Source organism: Vicugna pacos, chromosome 11 (assembly GCF_048564905.1).
Source record: "Vicugna pacos chromosome 11, VicPac4, whole genome shotgun sequence".
NCBI lineage: Eukaryota > Metazoa > Chordata > Mammalia > Artiodactyla > Camelidae > Vicugna > Vicugna pacos.
Genome location: NC_132997.1, coordinates 88,223,059 through 88,242,463, shown reverse-complemented (window position 1 = coordinate 88,242,463; position 19,405 = coordinate 88,223,059). Strand labels below are relative to the sequence as shown.

Sequence of the window (19,405 nt, the reverse complement as noted above, 5' to 3'; positions counted from 1 at the left end):
AGAACACATATATACTTTCTACTGGGTCTACTGGTCCCAAACCAGAGGTCAGAAAACATTTTCTATAAAGAAAATGAGCATTCCAAGAAGTTCCAAATACACCTGATAGGAGTTTCAGAAGGAGAAAATAGGAAAAGGGAGACGAAATAGTTTAAAATATTGCCATACAATGGATATTGACGCACACAATTAGTGCCTTCTTGCAGTCTATTTAAGAAGTCACTGCAGATGAGAAGCTGTTTTAGCTTTCACTTTTAGATCCGCAATCTATCTGGGATTAATTTTTTGCATAAAATCAGGTAGGATCTAGATTCAGTTCTTTAGCTATCCAATTCACCCAGCATCATTCATTGAAAAAGATAACCTTTTTCCCACGTCACTGGCAGTGTTATCCTTGCCATAAATCCGGGAATCATACATACGTAGACCTGCTTCTGTAACCTCTATCCCCTTTCACTGGTGTACTTGTCCATGCTTATCCCAACTCCACACTGTCTTAATTATTATAAGTTTATCATAGGTGTGGATAGTTTGTAGTCATATAGGTTTTTATTTATCCTTTTTTTTTCTCATTTTCTGAATGCTCAATGGAAAACTAATACATTAGCCACCATATGAATATCAGAACTCCAAAGGCCAACTTTAATTAAAAATATCAGTTTCTTGACTAGGGAGTACTCATTCCTCATTCTCATAGATGATCCTTGCCTCATTCCTAAAAATACTATGGGATCCATATTCTTCTCTCCTGAAATGCTGGCCTAAACCCAACTTCCTTCACATACTGAGAGACTGGGAAAACATACCACTCTTCTACCTCTCAGATGATACGCTTTTTCTTATTTTAACCCAAATAATAAAAATGCATATCTAACAAAAACATTATTTTATATTTGGACAAGATGGAACTAATTGTGTCTGTCAATATCCCCATCGTGTGACAATATTTTTAAGTATTTCCTCTCCCTTTTCTTATTTTCTCCTTCTGAAACTTATGAGGTGTATTTGGAACTTCTCATTCTACCCTTACTGTCTTTAACCTCTTTTTCATATTTTGCATCATTTTGTCTCTCTTTTTTCCAATACTTTGGATTACTTCTTCATACTTATTTTCCAGTTTGTTAATGATTTCTTCCACTATGTTTAATCTGCTACTTAATGGATCCATTGGATTTCTAATTTCAGTGACTATATTTTTCATTTTGAGAAGGTTCTTTTGACTGTTTTTCTAAACTACCATGTCTTTAAAAATAAAACTTTAATTTTCAAGTAATTTTAGAGTTACAGAAAAATTGCAAAAATAATACAGAGCATTCCTGGGTACACTTCACCCAGATGTTAGTGTCTTATATAATCATGGTATATTCATCAAAATTTAAAAACTAACATTGGTACAATACTATTAACTAAACTACAGATTTCATCTGGACTTCACGAGCTTTGCCACAAAGGTCATTTTTCTGTCGTTTTTCCACTGTCTAACCCAGAACAGCAGACTACAGGGAGCTGTCAGGGCTCCTTAGCTTCTTACCATCAGTGACATTATCTCAGTCTTCCCTCTTTCTCAAGACTTTGACTGTTTTGAAGCATGTTGGTCAAGTATTTTGTAAAATGTCCTTCCATTTGTGTCTGTCTGATGTTTTCTAATGGATAACCTGGGTTGTAGATTTGGGGGAAGAACACCACAGAAGTGAAGTGCCCTTCTTACCACATCACGTCAGGGGGTACATGACAGCAACATGACTTAACTACTCCTGGGTTGTTAACATTCATCACTTGTTTAAGGTGATGTCGACTTACTCGCTCTGTTGTAAAGTTACAGTTTTTCCCCTTCCATACTCTTCACTAGAAGGGGTAAGCATGTCCAACTGACACTCAAGCAGAGAGAAATTCACCTCCACCTCCTAGAGGGAGGAATGCCAACGTATTTGTGGACATGGTTAAAACCACCACAGTAATTAATACTAAATATTTTTGAGAAGGATACTTGGAAGCTATGCAAATATCCTCTTTCTCCTTAAAGTTTCACCCACTAATTTGAATGTTCTTAAGCAGATTATTCTTACAGCAGCTATTACTGTGGGGTCTAATAGTGATTTTTTTTATTTCTCTCATTCATTCTACATTTATTATTTGGAATATTTATCTTTTCTCACCTGTTTATTATTTATCCAATCATTCAAATCTACATAGAATCATGGATATGTATTTTGCTCTTTGAGTTACACTCCATACAATCACTGTTTTATCCAGATTTGATCAATTAAGAACTCTTTTAGGTTAGCTTTGTGTCCCTCTGACATGCTCCCATCCTCTTTTTTTTTTTTAGCACCTTCTTACATTCTGTCACTAAACAATACTTTAGGCTCATCTTGTACTCTCCCTGCCCCAGCTGTAGAATCAGCTATTTCTCCAGAGAGCCATGGTTTCTTTCACCTCAACATGGTATTTAGAAACCAAGATGTGGGCGTTGGATGTGCTCATTGTTATTGGGGCATCAGAGCTTCTAGGTCCTCTTGGAGAACAGACTAGAAAATATATGTATACATACAAGTAAGTGTATATATACAAATATACTATGTATACACACATCTATATAAATATATATATATATATATATATATATATATATATATATATATATAAATAAACTTGAATTCATGCTTATACCCTAAACCAATGCCACAGGGTTCTTTGTAATCTTCACTCTTTGCTTATTTTTAACTTCTTTTTCTCACAGTGGGAAACCTGGTCCACATTAAACACAATTTATATATCTGTCCAAGTCTAGTAAACATATAAAATATTATAAGAATTGTTATTCTGTACTATGTGATAAACTAACTTACCAAACAGAATATAATGTTTATGTAGCTTTTTTCCCTTTAGTCTTACAGTATCCAATCAAAACACTGTTTCCGAAGTTACTTAGGTCAGTTCCTTTTCTTATGATGAGGTTATGGCATTTGAAATACACTTAAATTTATTTGTCACAGTTTGCATTTCAGCCTGGGTTCCCCTGATATCCTGGTTGACTTTTTTTCTTTATAATTTGCATTCAGGAAAGTTCATTCTTTGTGGTACCCAATATGGGTCTGACAAATGCAGAGTCATGTATCAACTACCACAGTAACCCCCTTCCTTGCTTTATTTAATTGCCCTGATCACCATCTAACTTCATACATGTATGTATGTGTGTAATTAATTTTATTAATTTCAATTAGAATACAGGATCAATTAACGCAGTGATTTTAGCCTAATTTTTAATTGTCTCTAGCACTTAAAACAATCTTCAGTACATAGTAGGAACTCAATAAATTAATTTTACAAGAAGGTTGATTTCATTCCATGTAAGAACAAGCTTCCTATTTTTAAAATCCTCAAATCTTTACTGACCTTCCAGGTTGAAGGACGGCAAATACCAAAGGTCAGCTGACTCTATCCTGGATGTTGCACAGAACATTCCTATACATAACATGAAGCTTAACTGGATCCCCTACGTTGCCTTTGAATTCTAAGATATTATAATATTATAAACAATAAAAGACTATACTACAGTATAGAAAATTGGTATGAAGCCAATATTTTGTTCCTTATAGCAGTTCATGTGAAACCAAATCTAATAATTATATGTCATGCATCTGGTTAGCCTATTTAACGATTCCAAACATAATATCATGTAAACAACAAAGATGGATATTGGAAAGAGTTTTTTAAATCTTTTATATTTGAGACTCATCTTCATTATTATTTTTTCTAAACCTTTATTATAAGAAAGGAAAAATAAGTCTTGGTGTCCTTGAGCAGAAACTAAAATTGCTTTCATCACATTTTTATTACCTGGACACTGGATAAAGGACCACTCATAGTTCTTCTCTTTAGGACAAAGACTAGTGTCAAGAACCATCTCGTTATTATGCATTCCAATGAGCTTCATTGGTCCCCGTGAAGATCCTTCAACACAGTGTCCTCTTCCTGTATTACTAGGATCGTTGCACCAGCCACACCCAGGCTGTTCCAAACACTGTCCACAGGTTCTCAATCCAGAACAATTTTGAGCTGCATGGCAGGAACATTAACAAACATGTTATATGACTTTATATTCAAACAGAATTAGAAGTTAATGGAAAAATAAATATGATCTGAAAAAAGACAGTAAAAGGTCATCTGTAGTTAATGTAAACATTTTTTATAATAATAAAAGATAGCAATTATTTCAAAAGCTAATAAAACATACATTAGGGACAAAAGGGAGATGAAGGGACTGGCTTGAGGGTGAAAAAAGGTGTGGTACCATGACATGGAGAAAAATGAAGTCAACATTAAAAGACTCCTGAGAACTTTACCAGTATTAGGACCTTTGAAGAACTGATCCAGGGGCCTACAGACCGCATTTACCACGGTCTGCGATGTAGAGCAGTGTTAGCTGTTCCTGTTGTGCCTGGTGAGGGCCTGCAAGGAAAAGCTCTGCATCCGCCTGTGATGCCGACCCACTCCCTGAGGTAGCTGAACCCCATTCGGACTGCCTCTCGTGGACAATGCTCTTCCCGAGGGTCCAAAATACTAACATTTGGCTGTCACGTGATGAGTAAAATCAGTCTCACTCAAAGAGCCAAAATGAATGGAGATCTGGAAACTGGATATTCTGCCTCAGCCGGGCAACCAGCAGGACTGACTCTCTCTCTGACATTCAGGGCTGCGGAATATCACCTTAAGACTCACTCAGGGAAGCTCAATCTTTTTTGTTTAACTTATGTATAGCTTATGAGCCTCAACAAAGCTTATGAACACTGTGATGGCTTTTCCAAGATGAACGTATTACAGTCTGCCATCATATTCACAATAGTTACTATGTGATGTTTCAGATTTTTAATCCACAATCATTGCACCCTATATTGGGCTGAGACTTTCTTTAATTATTTTTACTGATGTTTTGCTAGAAAAGGAACACTTTGTCCTAGGAATTTTTTATCCATAGGGGATAGTCCATAGGTACAAAGTACCATGAATGATGTCTTTAAGTCGTATGCTAGAAAAACCTCAGAGGTAAAAAAAGAAAAGGTAGATTTATGGTAGACTCAACTTCATTGTTGTGGCCGTAATAACTTAATTGCCACTCAGTGTTTTGATATTACTGGAAACAAAAGTGTTCCTCAGATTGCTGCAAATGAGAATGGTACAAGCTTCTCAGTGAGCAGCAGGAACTCAAAGTAACAGATCGTGCAGAGAGAACAGAATTATTGGATTAAAAAATTCATCGATTACAATATGATTTGTACTTACGAGTTTTTTGAGTGCTGAGCATTTCAGAGATTGGATGTAAGAAAGTGAAGAATGAGTACCACATCCTATATTTCCTTAATAATAAATTTAAAAGGAAGAACATTCTTTGAGTCACTGAACACAAGTGACTAATGTCAACTCTGGAGATAAATAATTCAATGATATGAACATACTTCCTTTTGGAAGTTTTTTTCCAGGAGTACAGAGTTAAATGACACTTCATTTAAAATATCTTTAGATAACTGAACATTTTATATATTACCATACCCCTCTTTAGACTTTTTGCTTTGAAATATTTCTACCTATGATTGTAGCTAGCCCACAGTATTGCTGACAAGATTATTCTAATTATCTTTGAAGCCATTTTGGATTGCTATGAAATCAATAGGTAATAATGAAAAAGTCAAATTAAAAGTCAAATTAAGTATGCTATCTTGACATCCCAGTTATTTATTATCTTGTAATGAACTGAAGTAAATGTTTCCTAGGTCTCCCCCAGGATTAATCGAGGCTTTATATTTACAGTCTATAGATATCTTCTAGGAAAAGTAAATTTTATTGTAGGACTATCTTTTTAAGGAAAGATAACCAATCAAACGTCCTGAAGAAGTATAATGCACAAATTAAACTTAAACTATTCTCAAATACAACATGTCTATGGCTGCTTTTCAAACAGCTGGGTCAATCTTAACATGAAAAAATCCTGGGTTTCTTGCACTGACTGAATGACAAACTATTAATGTTCTGTTTATCTATTCAATTTGAGGCTTTGATAATGAGTTTAAAATGTCACGTTCAGAGCAATATTCTTTTCTCTTAGATTTTATTTTAGATATGAAACTATTACAAAAGTAATGCTGGTTTTGTTATTGCTCAAGAGTGGAGAACAACATTCACTGCTGAATGAGTAACAGAATATTCATTCTTTAGTATGTAATGGTGACTAAACACTGATAAGTTCTAATGATTTTTCTTTTCTTACAAAAAACAATAATACAGGAAAGCTTTTGTAGGCTGTGCTATTTTTCTAATCTTATGGCTAGTACAGAGATTATGTATAAGCTACAAGTAATTTGAGCAATCATTCTCATTTTATTTTAATTAGTTTATTTATTTTTGGCTTTTTGAAAGATCAACTTACAAAATATTCAATACGGTTTTTGAAATGTATCAGAATTTGACAGATCAATCATTAAGAATTATATGACCAAATGATTACTAAAGACTCCTGGTATCCAGTCCACCAAGGAGGCAGCTTAGAAGTCACCAGTCCAGCCTAACAAAAAGTAAAAAGCAGCACAAACTGAAAAATCAACAACTTTTCCTAGATCCATCAGAGAAGTGAGGTCACAGGGCAAACCATAGCCCCCAAAATTGGAGAGACAGACAGCAGAATACAGACTCGTGATTTACTGGCATAGAAACATCTGTAGGATCCAGTGCCAGGGAAAGAAAACCTGAGCTGTGACTGACGCATGGTTGGAAGCACATTGCGGAAAACTCTGAGAGCTCCAATCTCCAGGGGGCCTCAGTTATAGGAGGACCCCACACACTTCTGTGAGTTTTACCTGCAGGAGCTCTAACAGGTCATCACAGAGGATATCCAGGAAAAACCCCTTTGTGCTTCCAGCATGGGGAGAGGAAAAGGAACCATTCTGAAATATGCCAGAGCATTGTTCTTCTTAACTAGGCCTGGAGAAACGATTTAACAGAGCTTAAGTGGTGGGGTTTTATCAGAGCCTAGCTGAGCTGGTTAAAGGGAAATACCCAACTCTAGCCCTGCTCTTGCCCTCCACGTGGGGGAAGAGAAATCTACAGCCCCAGCACCCTCCAGCCATCCTGCACCACCTAAACAGGAAAAAAAAAAAAAAACCCTGAGAAGCACTAGTGAAGTTCACAGCACAATACGGGGCATAGGCTCACAAAAGACTGAGCTCTAAGCATAGGACAGTAGACTACTTCCCAGCCCGACAACCTACTACTACATCACTAAAGGCCTATTTACAGCAGTTTCTTATACTCATACATCCTATCTGGCTATCAAGAAAAAAAACTGTAAATACCAAAAGGCAAAAAACACAATTTGAAGAGACAGAGCAAGCATCAGAACAGACGTGGCAAGGATGTTGGAATTAATCAGATTAGGAATTTAAAACAACTATGATTAATATGCTAAAGGTTCTAACGCATAAAGTGGACAGCATGCAAGAAGAGATGGGCAATGTAAGCACAACTATCTAGCTCCCAAAATTAACATATAAGAAAATTAAGATGACCGTGAGTTTGGTGATGATGTTTCACTTTGACAACAAAAGCGTATTTATGAAAGAAGGAATTGACAAACTTAACTTTATAAAAATTTAAATTTAAATTTCTGCTCTGCCAAAGGTACTGTCAAAAGAATAAAAAGACAAGCCATAGACTGGAAGAAAATACTTGGGAAAAAAATACATCTGACAACGTACTTTTTTTCAAAATATATGAAGTACTTTTAAAACAATAATAAGACAACAAACAACCCAATTTTTAAAAATGGGCAGGGAAGTAGGGAGGGATAAGATAGGAGTAAGGAATTAAGAGATACAAATTACTATGTATAAAATAGATAAGCAACAAAGATATATTGTATCACACAGGGAAATACAGCCATTATTTTGTAATAACTTTAAATGGAGTATAATCTATAAAAATACTGAATCACTATGCTATACATCTGAAACTAATATAAAACTATAAATCAAGTATACTTCAATAAAACATTTTGTCAAGTGGGTCAAAGACCTGAACAGACACCTCAACAAACATACACAGATGGCAAATATGAAAAGATGCCCCACATCATTTATGATGAGAAAAACCGCAACTGAAACAATAATGAGATACCATGATACATCTATTTGAATGGCCAAAATCCAGAACAGTGACAGCACCAAATGCTGGAAAGTATCTGGAATGTGAAGCACCAGGAACTTCCATTCATTACTGGTAGAAACACAAAATACAGCCACTTTGAAAGGCAGTTTGGCAGTTTCTTACAAAACAAAATATACTTTTACTACACAATCCAATAATCACACTCCTTGGTATTTACCCAAATGAACTGAAAACTGATGGCCAAGAAAAACCTGCACGTGCATGTTTAAAGCAGCTTTATTCATAACTGCCAAAACTTGAAAGCAACCAAAATGTCCTTTAGCAGTTGACTAGATAAATTGTGGTGCATCCAGACAATAAAACATTATTCAGCTCTAACAATAAATAAGTGTCAAGCCATGGAAAGAGATGGAGGAATCTTAAGAGCAAATCACTATACGAAAGAAGCCAATATGAGAAGGTCACATACTATATGATTCCAACTATATAATATTCTGGAGAAGGCAAAACTATCTGTAGAAATAGTAAAAAGATAACTGACTTCCAAGAGTTAGGAGGGAGGAAGGGATGAATGAGCAGAGTGCAGAGGATGTGTAGGAAACTGAAACTTCCATGAATAATACTACACTGATGGATACATGCCATTATACATTTGTCAAGCCCCAAAGAATGTACCATACCTAGAATGAACCCTAATTTAAACAATGGATTTTGAGCAATAATAATCTGCCACTGCAGGCTCAACACACTCTGGTGTGGGATGTAGACAGAGGAGGAAGTTGTGGATGTGTGGAAGCAGAATACGTATGAGAAATCTCTGTACCTTCTCCTCAATATTCTTGTTAACCTAAAATTGCTCTAAAAAATAAAGTTTAATTAATATAAAAAGATTACCATCCCTAGATGCCAAGAAAAAAACAATGTTTAAACTGAACATACACATAAACCTGTAAAATATAGAAAGAAATATTGTGAAATGAGATGTTTACTATATCCTCATGCTTCTTCTTATTCCATTTTTACTGTATCAATTTAATTGTATTTTTATTTTAACTTTTATATATTAAGAACGAAATCTTCTTAAATCTGCTGTTTTAAATAATTCATTTGGAATTCATTTTCACAAACAGCACATCTAAGTGACTTAAAATACATCAATAATTAATGTTAAGTTATTGCCCTCTAGCTGCCATCTTGCGTCCCCGCACGTGTGCGCCTTATCTCAGCTGGTCTGCCCAAGACCCCCTGAGCACCAACCCCAGTCCCCCATGTGGCCCCATTTCCTCTCCAACAAGATGAAAGAAACTATCATGAACCAGGAGAAACTCGCCAAACTGCAGGCACAAGTGCACATTGATGGGAAAGGAACTGCTCACAGAAAGAAGAAGGTGGTACACAGAACAGCCACGGCAGATGATAAAAAACTTCAGTTCTTTTTAAAGAAGTTAGGGGTAAGCAATATCTCTGGTATTAAAGAGGTGAGTATGTTCACAAACTGAGGAACAGTGATCAACTTTAACAATCCTGAAGTTCAGGCATCTCTGGCAGCAAACACTTTCACCATTCCAGGCCATGCTGAGACAAAGCAGCTGACTGAAATGCTACCCAGCATCTTAAACCTGCTTGGTGCAGACAGTTTGACCAGTTTAAGGAGACCGGCCAAAGCTCTTCCCAAACAATCTGCGGATAGAAAAGCACCACTTGCTGCTAGAGAGGATGATGATGACAAAGTTCCAGAGCTTGTGGAGAATTTTGATGAGGCTTCCAAGAATAAAGCAAACTGAATTGAGTCAATTTCTGAAGAAGATAAAACTTGAAGAAGGTTCTGGGAGCTGCTATTTTATATTGTGACTGCTTTTTAAAATTTTGTTTATGGATCTGATAAAATCTAGATCTAACATTTTTAAGCCTAAGCCCCTGGACACGGCAGCTCTTCTCAGTTTTTGCTTATATACCATTCATTCTTTGCAGCTAATTCAGCTGAAGAAGCCTGGGAATAAAGTCTGAAACAAAGGTTAATAAAGTTCTTTGCCTAGTATATGGTTTTATTTTTTATTTTATTAACACTGATTTGTACACAGAAAGCAAAATTGTTTATAGAATGCTAATCATGGCATATAATATGGCTGATAATCTTGGATGGAATATGATAAAAGATTTAAAATGACAAAAAATGTTTAAGTTATTAACAATGCTTTCTCAGAAACCATTAGGCAAAATTTATCTTAAAATATATTTCTTGTCTTCAGTTTGTGAATTTTAAGCATTAATATCACAATGTTGTAACTGAAAAATATAGAGGAGTATTTCAAAATCCTAATCTGTTTCTCATCTACAAAGTTTCTTTCAAGATTTACTTATTAAAAAGCCTCAAATGATTATTGAAACAACTTTCCAAAAGCAACATAAAGCTTAGAGCATTTCTAACAGTTTTATTTGTAACTATAAAAATGGCTTTAAAGACTTAATTACTGTCAAATGTTTAGTGAATAACTAGAAACATGTAGTACAAAAAGATAATATAAATCTATTACATATAATTCATACTAAGATACAAAGTTAAAGACAAAAGCATGACAAAACCATGGCTCAGAAGTGGACATCTTTGAAACGGTAACACTCTGTTTTGCTTTTAGCACTTTGATTTTGAGCAAGGATGTCATCTTCATTCCTAGTCCTTATTTTATTTCCTCACACTTCCTCACTGCTCAATAAATGTTTGTTAGTTAAAAACATGGGGAAAAAATAAACGTAACAGAGAAGGAGTTTGTTTTTCACAAGGAGTGGGTCACTGCCAGGTAAATACTACTTTCAGAAAACACAAGGGCTCCTTGAGGCAAAGTAAAATGAGCCTCTTCCCCATAAGGATACACAGGGTATGTAACTTTAAAAGCGATGGAGCAAAAACGACTGCTATTAGACATCATGAGCTTATATGAGCTATACATAGCTACCGGGGAGGAAAATGTGACAACAGACATAACGGTGAAAGGAAAGACCTATGGAAATGAAAAATCCAGCAGACAAGACTAACTATTCAAGGAACAAGCAACCGAAGTAGAAAATAAGCCTCTACAACAATCAAGAACACAAAATAAGTGGAAGGTCAAAAACAAGAGAAGCCAAAGCTGAACTGAAGAACTGACATGTGCATGCCTGGCTGACAACCCCATCGGCAGTAGTTACCATTATTTAGTTCATCAGTGGTAAAAATGCAATTCATACCTGTGTTGAAATAGTTAATCATGTTTTAATTACCTTTCAAAAAATACAGTTCCAATTTTTACGCTGGAATTGCAAGATTCTCAAAAAATCCACTTTAAATAGATGAAGAGCCCACAGTTTTTTAAAAACACAAAAAGGAAAAACTATCTGACTACTACTTAGCAAACAAAGAGATGACAAGTACAAATGAATTTAAGAGATATTGAGCTTGGAGGTAGATCAAGATGGTGGAGTAGGTGAACATGGAGCTCACTTCCCCCACAAACACACGAAAAATACATGCAGAAGTGGAACAATTTTCACAAAGAGAACCAACTGGAAACTGGCAGAAGATCTTCTATATAACCAAAGCTGTAAGAAAGAGCCCAAGTAACTGAGTAAGACAGAAAAAAAAAAGGGAATCGGCACCTCTGGAAGGAATCTGTGAAGGAGGGAGGGTATGCATGGGCTGGTCCTCACCCTGCAAAGCCCCCCTGCAAGTTTGGAGGAGCCTAGGCTCTGTTCACAAGGAGCATGCACCTGCTGGCTTCCTGGAAATCAGGGTGGAGAGAAACCAGAGCTGACAGCTGCCACCTTGCCACACTTCCTAAAAGGGAAAAACCAGTAATCTAGGGTACTCTACCCAGTAAGATTATCATTTAGAATAAAAGGAGAGATAAATAATTTCTCAGACAAACAAAAACTAGAAGAATACAGCAATACTAAACCTGACCTAAAAGAAATATTGGCAGGTCTTCTCTAAATAGAAAAGAAGCAAGAATCTATGGGAAAGGGGAAAACGTAATAGGAAAGGCAAAAATATTACAGGATTGAAGATCACTTACATATAGATTAAAAAATAACCAAAAAAATTTTGTAAAAGTGATTATAACTACAATCAACAGCAAAAGGATAAACATAAAGATGTAAAATAAAATAACAAAATGTGGGAAAGAGAAGGAAAAAATGTAGATCTTTTAGAATGTGTTTGAACTTACATGTCTGTGTCTAAAGCAAGTAGATACTGTTATGGGTTAACATGCAGAAATCTGTTTCATTTGTTTACATTAGCAATGAAATATCATAAAGAGAAAGTGTTTAAAATCATGTCAAAAAAAAAATAAAATACCTAGGAATAAACTTAACCAAGGAAGTGAAAGACCTAGATTTTGAAAACTATGAAACATTGATAAAGGAAACTGAAGATGGTTCAAAGAAATGGAAGCATATCCCATGCTCTTGGACTGGAAGAATTAATATTTTTAAACATTCATACTATCCAAAGCAATCTATAGATTTGATGCAATGACACTTTTCAGAGAACTAGAACAAATAATCCTAAATTTATATGGAATCACAAAAGACCCAGAATGGCCAAAAGCAATCTTGTGGCCAAAGAACAAAGCTGAAAGCATAACTCTTCCAGATTTCAGACAATACAACAAAGCTACAGCAATCAAAACAGCATACAGCACTGGCACCAAAACAGACACACAGATCGCTGGAACAGAACAGAGAGCCCAGAAATAAACCCATACCCCTACAGTCAATTAACGAAGTCAATAAATAAGGCAAGAATATACAATGGAGAAAAGATGGTCCCTTCAAAAGATGATATTGGGAAAGCTGGACAGCTTTATGTAATAAATCAATGAAATTAGAACACTTCCTTATACCATATATAAAAATAAACTCAAAATGGCTTAAAAACCTAAATATAGGACATGACACCATAAAACTCCTGGAAGAGAACATAAGCAAAACTTTCTGTGAGATAAATCATAGCAATATTTCCTAGTTCAGTGTCCCAAAGCAAAATAATTAAAAGCAAAAATAAACAAATGGAACTGAATCAAACTTAAAAGTTTTTGCACAGCAAAGGAAACAATCAAAAAAATGAGAAGACAATTTATGGAATGAAGCAAAATATTTGTGAACAGTGCCAATAAGAGGTTAGTATCCAAAATATACAAACAGCTCATACAACTCAAATCTAAAAAACAAACAAACCAATCAAAAAATGGGCATAAGACCTAAATAAACATCTCTTCAAAGAAGACATACAGATGGCCAACAGGCACATGTAAAGATGCTCAACATTACTAATTAGTAGAGAAATGCAAATCAAAACTACAATGAGGTATCACCTCACACCAGTCAGAACCATCAAAAAGTCTACAAATATTAAATGCTGGAAAGGGTGTGGAGAAAAGGTTACCCTCTTACACTGTTGATGGGAATGTAAATTGGTGCAGCCACTATGGAAAACAGTATGGACATTTCTCACAAAACTAAAGATAGAGCAACCATATGATCCAGCAATCCCACTCCTGGGGCATATATCCAGAAAAGACAGAAACACTAATCTGAAAAGATACGTGCATTCCCATGTTTATATCAGCACTGTTTACAATAGCCAAGACACAGAAACGACCCAAATGCCTATTGACAGATGACTAGCTTAATAAGATATGGTATAAATATACAATGGAATGTTATCCAGCCATAAAAAAGGAATGAAATATTTTCATTTACAGCAACATGGATGGCCTTAGAGATTATCATACTAAGTGAAGGATGTCAGACAGAAAAAGACAAATTTTATATGATATCACCTATATGTAGAATCTAAAAAATATTACAAATGAATCTATATACAAAACAGAAACAGAAATCACAGACATAGAAAACAAACTTATGGTTACCAATGAGGAAACCTGGACTGGGGTAAGGTGAGGGAGGGATAAATCAGGAGTATGGGATTAACAAATACAAACTACTATACATAAAATAGATAAGCACAGGGAGTTATATTCAATATCTTGTAATAACCTATCATGGAAAACACTCTGGAAAAAAATGTGTGTGTGTGTGTATAGATATATATATATATGTATATATATATATATATATCTGAATACTTGGCTGTATACCTTAAACTAACACAATACTATAAATCAACTAAATTTCAATTTTTTAATTGAAGTACTGTTAGTTACAATGTGTCAATTTCTTGTGTACAGCACAATGTCCCAGTCATGCACATACATACATATATTCATTTTCATATTTTAATTTCAATTTTAAAAATGTAAAAATAAGAGAGAATGAGATATATCCAGAAATTCCAACAACTATTTTAAGATTTCCAACAAGAATAGAAGAAAACAAATGATCTATAACATTTAAGGACAATTTTAGCAGATGAAGAAAGAAACTACTCTTCATATTAAAAAAGCCAATGAGAATCCATTTTTGAAATCTACATCAATTACTGGAAAACTGAATTGGAATAAATTGCAAAATTTTGAATGCCAAAAATAAAGAGAAAAATATTAAAAGTGCTGAAAGAAAAGAAAAGATGTTCTACAAAGGAATGAAAATTAGATTGGCATGAAAATTTTCATCTAAATAGCAAATGCTAGATGTTCTAAGGAAGGATTATTTAGGACTCCACATCCAGCTATTTTATCATTGAAGTGAAATGCACTTGAAGGTGAAAAATGCACTTTAAGATACGCGAGGACTCAAAAAGTGTACTAGCCACAAATGTATTAGGGAAGAATTACTGAAGACTATTTTCCAAAAAAGACAACTTAGACTTAACTCTAAATAATTTGGGGGAAGTTCTTAAGAGTTTAAGAGCTTGAAAACTTTCCAAGTTCCTTTTCCCCTACCTTCTGGGCTTTTTCATTGTGAAATATAACACACATAATCAGAGAAGTATGTAAAGAAAAATATGAGATTAATAAATTACTGTAAATGAATACTCTGTACCTGCATCCAGCCTAGAAACAGAACACAGCCTCCCTTGTACCCTTTTCCTAATCAGCACCACTAACCATTTCCAGCAGTAACCACTGTCTGAAATTTATAATAACTCGTTGCCTTACTCTACAGTCCTACCTAAAAAATCATTCCTAAACAGTATAGCATAGGTTTGCCTATTTTTGAACTTTATCTAAATGGGTCATACAGTATATCATCTTGTGTCTGGCTTCTTCCACTAAACGTTAATGTTTGTGGAGAGACAAACACAGCAACCGAGGCAGGAATGGTTGAGCAAGGTCTCAACTCTCCACGAGTCTCCAGCACTAGCATTCAGCTCTCCCAGGCAGCTGCCTCCTGGTTATAAGGCATTTTCTGTGCTAGCAAGGCCATTTTATGCCTGCAACCACCCCACTGGCTCACACTTGATCGTGTACATCCTCATTCCTTATCAAAGTTCCTAAAAAGGATATCAACAGGGAACTCAACCCATAACATATCCAGCCACACCCATCCCAGGGACACCTCTCCACTTGATGCCAAGAGCCTGGGAGAACGAATGTACACAGCCACTGCAGCCTGCAAATTCTAGCCTGCATCCTGGCAATTACTGCTCTGTCTCAGCTCTTCAAACCATGGTGGTGCCCAATACGGAACAAACATGGATTTGGCTATGTCCCTAGGGGAAGGAGACATCCTTCCTGGAACTGGTCTGGAAAAGCCAGTGAGTCTCCACCGGGATTGTCTTAAGCGGCTAGCTACCTCTGAAAGAGAAGGTCACTCATCTGAGCAAGAAGGGCTGATAACTAACTGGATGCCCATGTGGTCTGAGGGCCTCTGCATCCCAGGAGCAAGCCACCAAACAGTAGATTCATCACCAAAAGTGATCTCAGAATTATGAAGCTGCTTTTAAAGGAAGCAGCTCTTCCTTCAAGAGGACAAACAAGAGAGCTTAAAAGAAGGTTGGGAGGAAGAGTGCACAGGCAGACAGAGCATGTGGCTGCCAGGACAGTTTTCTGTACTTCATCACAGCCTTGTTGCCAGGGGCTGCAACAATGGAAGGAGTACAAGGAGACAAGGAGAAGAGAGTCCCGAAGACACTTCAGAAAATTACAGGAACAAACTGTGGTATGTCTCATGCTCTTAGGAAACCTGCAAGGTAGCTACTTCCAGGAGAGGAAAGAACAGAGGGAAGCCAGAGGACTGATGTAAAAAGTGAGAAGGAACCTACAATAGCTACGAAGATGGGGTGACAGAGAGGTAATCGTGTGTAACTCAGAGCCACAGTTGGGAGAAAAGAACCAGAACTAGGATGCCAAGATTCTCAAGGGAGGATTCCCTTATAAAGACTGAAACAGTTTCTCCTCCATCCCACTGAGTACCTTTCAGCCATAACGCGTGGCCTACGTTTTACCCACACTGGACTTCCAAGTGGCGGCTTCGTCTTCTTTGACTGCCCTGTGATGGCAGTCCTGGCATGTGTTAATTGAATTCACTCATTGCAAACCGGCTTTTTGTAGGTAAGGGTATTGAGGGAAAAACAAAACAAAACAAAACAAAAAAAACCTAAGAACTCTTGGACCTTCTGTCCTAGTGAGCATCCAAGAGATTCAGGAGTTGGGAAGCGGGGAAGAGAAACAAAATACTCCTCTTATTTGATCTGTGCATGTTTGAGTTTAGCAAATGAATGGGTGTTTTTGTTTTGGTTTTGGGGTTTTTTTTTTTTTTTTGGCAGAGGAAGGTAATTAGGTTTATTTATTTCTAATGGAAATACTGGGGATTGAACCAAGGACCTCATGCATGGTAAGCATGTGCTCTACCACTTGAGCTATACCCTCCCTCCCCTTGAATGGATGTTTTTTTCTTTGTTCAGATAAAGTATTTCTGGACAGACACAAACTGGGACTTCTCTTTTACTTAAGGTGATTCTGCAGCTAACTGTGGTTGCGGGATGGTGACTTCTGGGCCCTTGCAAAGCACCCTACTCCCAAAAAAAGGGGCACGAGGTCTGCCTCAATCACAAGGACAGACCCCCAATTAGTGGGACAGACGTGAACGCATTCAGCATTAAGAAGTAGGTGGTGGGAGCAGTGGAAATAAACAATCCTTTGTGCCCTCTCATTACAAATCCAAACTAAGTCAGATTCCTTAAATTAGTTAACTCATGTTCCTGTCGGAAAGGCATCTTTTTGATTAGCCTCAGCATCAAAGGGCAGATTGTGGAAAGAGAAACAGTATTTTTTGCTAGCAAGGAGCCAACTGAGACCATTAGCAAAAGGAGCTGCACATGGTCTCAGATTCCCACAAGGCTGCCAAGTGCTATTACACAATTCTTTTGGCAGTGGCATCTTGATGCAGTTTACATTTGCCAGAAAGGCCACTCTCCTAGCCACACAGCACCTGGTAACACAGACTCAGGCAGGTACATCCGCATTCTACAGTCCTTATGAAACATGGGACCAGCAAGGGGTAGGCTCTTCCCGTGAAGCATAACCCACAGTAAGTTCAGTACTGCCCTGCTGATAGGACTCTCCACGTGATGCCAAGATTATGTATCCTGTATTTGTAGCAAACAGACAACCACTGATATGATATTCTTGCCAAAAAAAAAAAATGCTTAACTTGAATCTAATCATGAGGAAACAACTACACAAATCCAAATGGGAAACCTGCAAAACAACTGGTATAGAGTCTTAAAAAATCACTGAAGAAAAAGAAGACCCAGGAACTATGCTAGAGTAAAAGACACTAAAGAAGTACACCAAAGCACACACACACACAAATGTGACCTTTGAAGTGAGCACTTTCATGAAGCGTTATGCTGTTTTCAACACACACTCAGAGTTTGGGGGAGCACAAATGTGGCAAAATGCTAACAGTATGTTCAGAAACTTAGTGGAATTCAAAATGATGGTGTAATATAAATCAGGGGCTTCTAACATTAAGAAGTTTTAAAATTAGTTTTTAATTATAACTAGAAAATTTTATTTGTAACTAGTGACAATCTTTTTTCTCATTTTTTAAAAACTTCCTCAAACGTTCAGTTTCTCTGTCCATCACAGAAAAGTGATTTGTGTTGCCGTTAAACCAAAAGTCACTCTAGACAAATACTTACGAGAGCAGGTGGCAGTCTGCCACTCCAGACACTGTCCGTATGGGAAAGAGATTATGTAAGCGTTAGAGTCGACGCATCGCCTTGTGCTGCTGCACCACATACACTCCATGCCGTTGCTGGTACAGTTGGAACACGATGTTCTTAAAGAGCATGGCTTTTTGCAAGGCCTTGCATTTTGATTTGGACTAACTGGGAAAAAAGTAAATATAATTATTTTATTTGTTAACTGCATTTTGCACAAGTATATGAGTTTTATTTGCTTTGCTGTTTAGGAAATGTTTCAATTAAGCCAAGTGTGGGATAAAAATTAGAGTAAAGATTACATGATAAGGGAAATGAGAATGAAGATGACATGAAAATGCTTCTTAAATTTATTATCTGATTTGAAATTTATAATTCCTTGGAAATTTTTAACGCTTTACAATGTACATAAAATTGTATAATTTAAATTTTTTTAAATAGAAATGCAATACACGACCTAATTTTTCTATCAGTTGGCTAAATACTACGTATACTATTATTACTTTTCTAGCTAGACACAATTCCACAAACATTCTACACCTTATTAAACCAAATGCTCTGTCAGTGAGCAAACAATAAAAATAAAACAATTTACTATAAAATCTTTGCCTAAAATATATTTATCACACCCATTAGAATGACTTTTTTTTTTAAGTTGGCAAGGATGAGGAAAAATCAGAACCCTGTACACTGCTTGTGGGAAATGTAAAAATGATGATGCTTCCATAGCAAATAGTATGGCAGTTCCTCAAAAAAATAAACATAGAATTATCATATGATACAGCAATTTCACTTCTGGCTATATACCCAAAAGATATGTAAGCAGGAAGTGGAACAAATATTTGTACACCCACATTTGTAGCATCATTATTCACAATAGTCAATAGGTGGAAGCAACAAGTGTCCACCAACGTATGGATAGACAAACAAAATGTGGTACATCCATACAATGGATAATCAGTCCAGCTTAAAAAGGAATGAAATTCTGCCATGTGCCACTGTACCGGTGAACTCTGGAGACATTATACTAAGGGAAATAAGCCATCACAAAAGGACATACACTTTATGATTCCACTTATAATGAGGTGCCTTAAATAGTCAAACCACTAGAAACAGAAAGCAGAAGATGGCTGTCAGGCG

The 19,405-nt window shown here is 36.2% G+C and overlaps 1 protein-coding gene, 1 non-coding gene and 1 pseudogene across 6 annotated transcripts in view; 1 reads left to right on the top strand and 2 right to left on the bottom strand.

Moving 5' to 3' along the window:
- The window catches only part of ATRNL1 (attractin like 1), a 626,998-nt gene that overhangs the window by 460,027 nt on the left and 147,566 nt on the right, over positions 1-19,405 (bottom strand). For 4 of the 5 annotated variants that reach the window (XM_072971947.1, XM_072971948.1, XM_072971949.1 and 1 more), the window contains exons 17-18: positions 18,245-18,433; positions 3,841-4,059 (exon numbers count right to left, since the gene is read on the bottom strand). In XM_072971947.1, coding sequence (XP_072828048.1) covers positions 3,841-4,059; positions 18,245-18,433 — 408 coding nt within the window. The remainder of the gene's footprint in view (positions 1-3,840; positions 4,060-18,244; positions 18,434-19,405) is intronic. The other variant, XM_072971950.1, reaches the window with a different exon arrangement.
- LOC102543187 (transcription factor BTF3 pseudogene) lies at positions 9,439-10,147 on the top strand (annotated as a pseudogene).
- On the bottom strand, positions 16,895-16,968 carry TRNAG-ACC (transfer RNA glycine (anticodon ACC)). The gene has a single exon. It is a non-coding gene; the product is annotated as a tRNA-Gly (tRNA).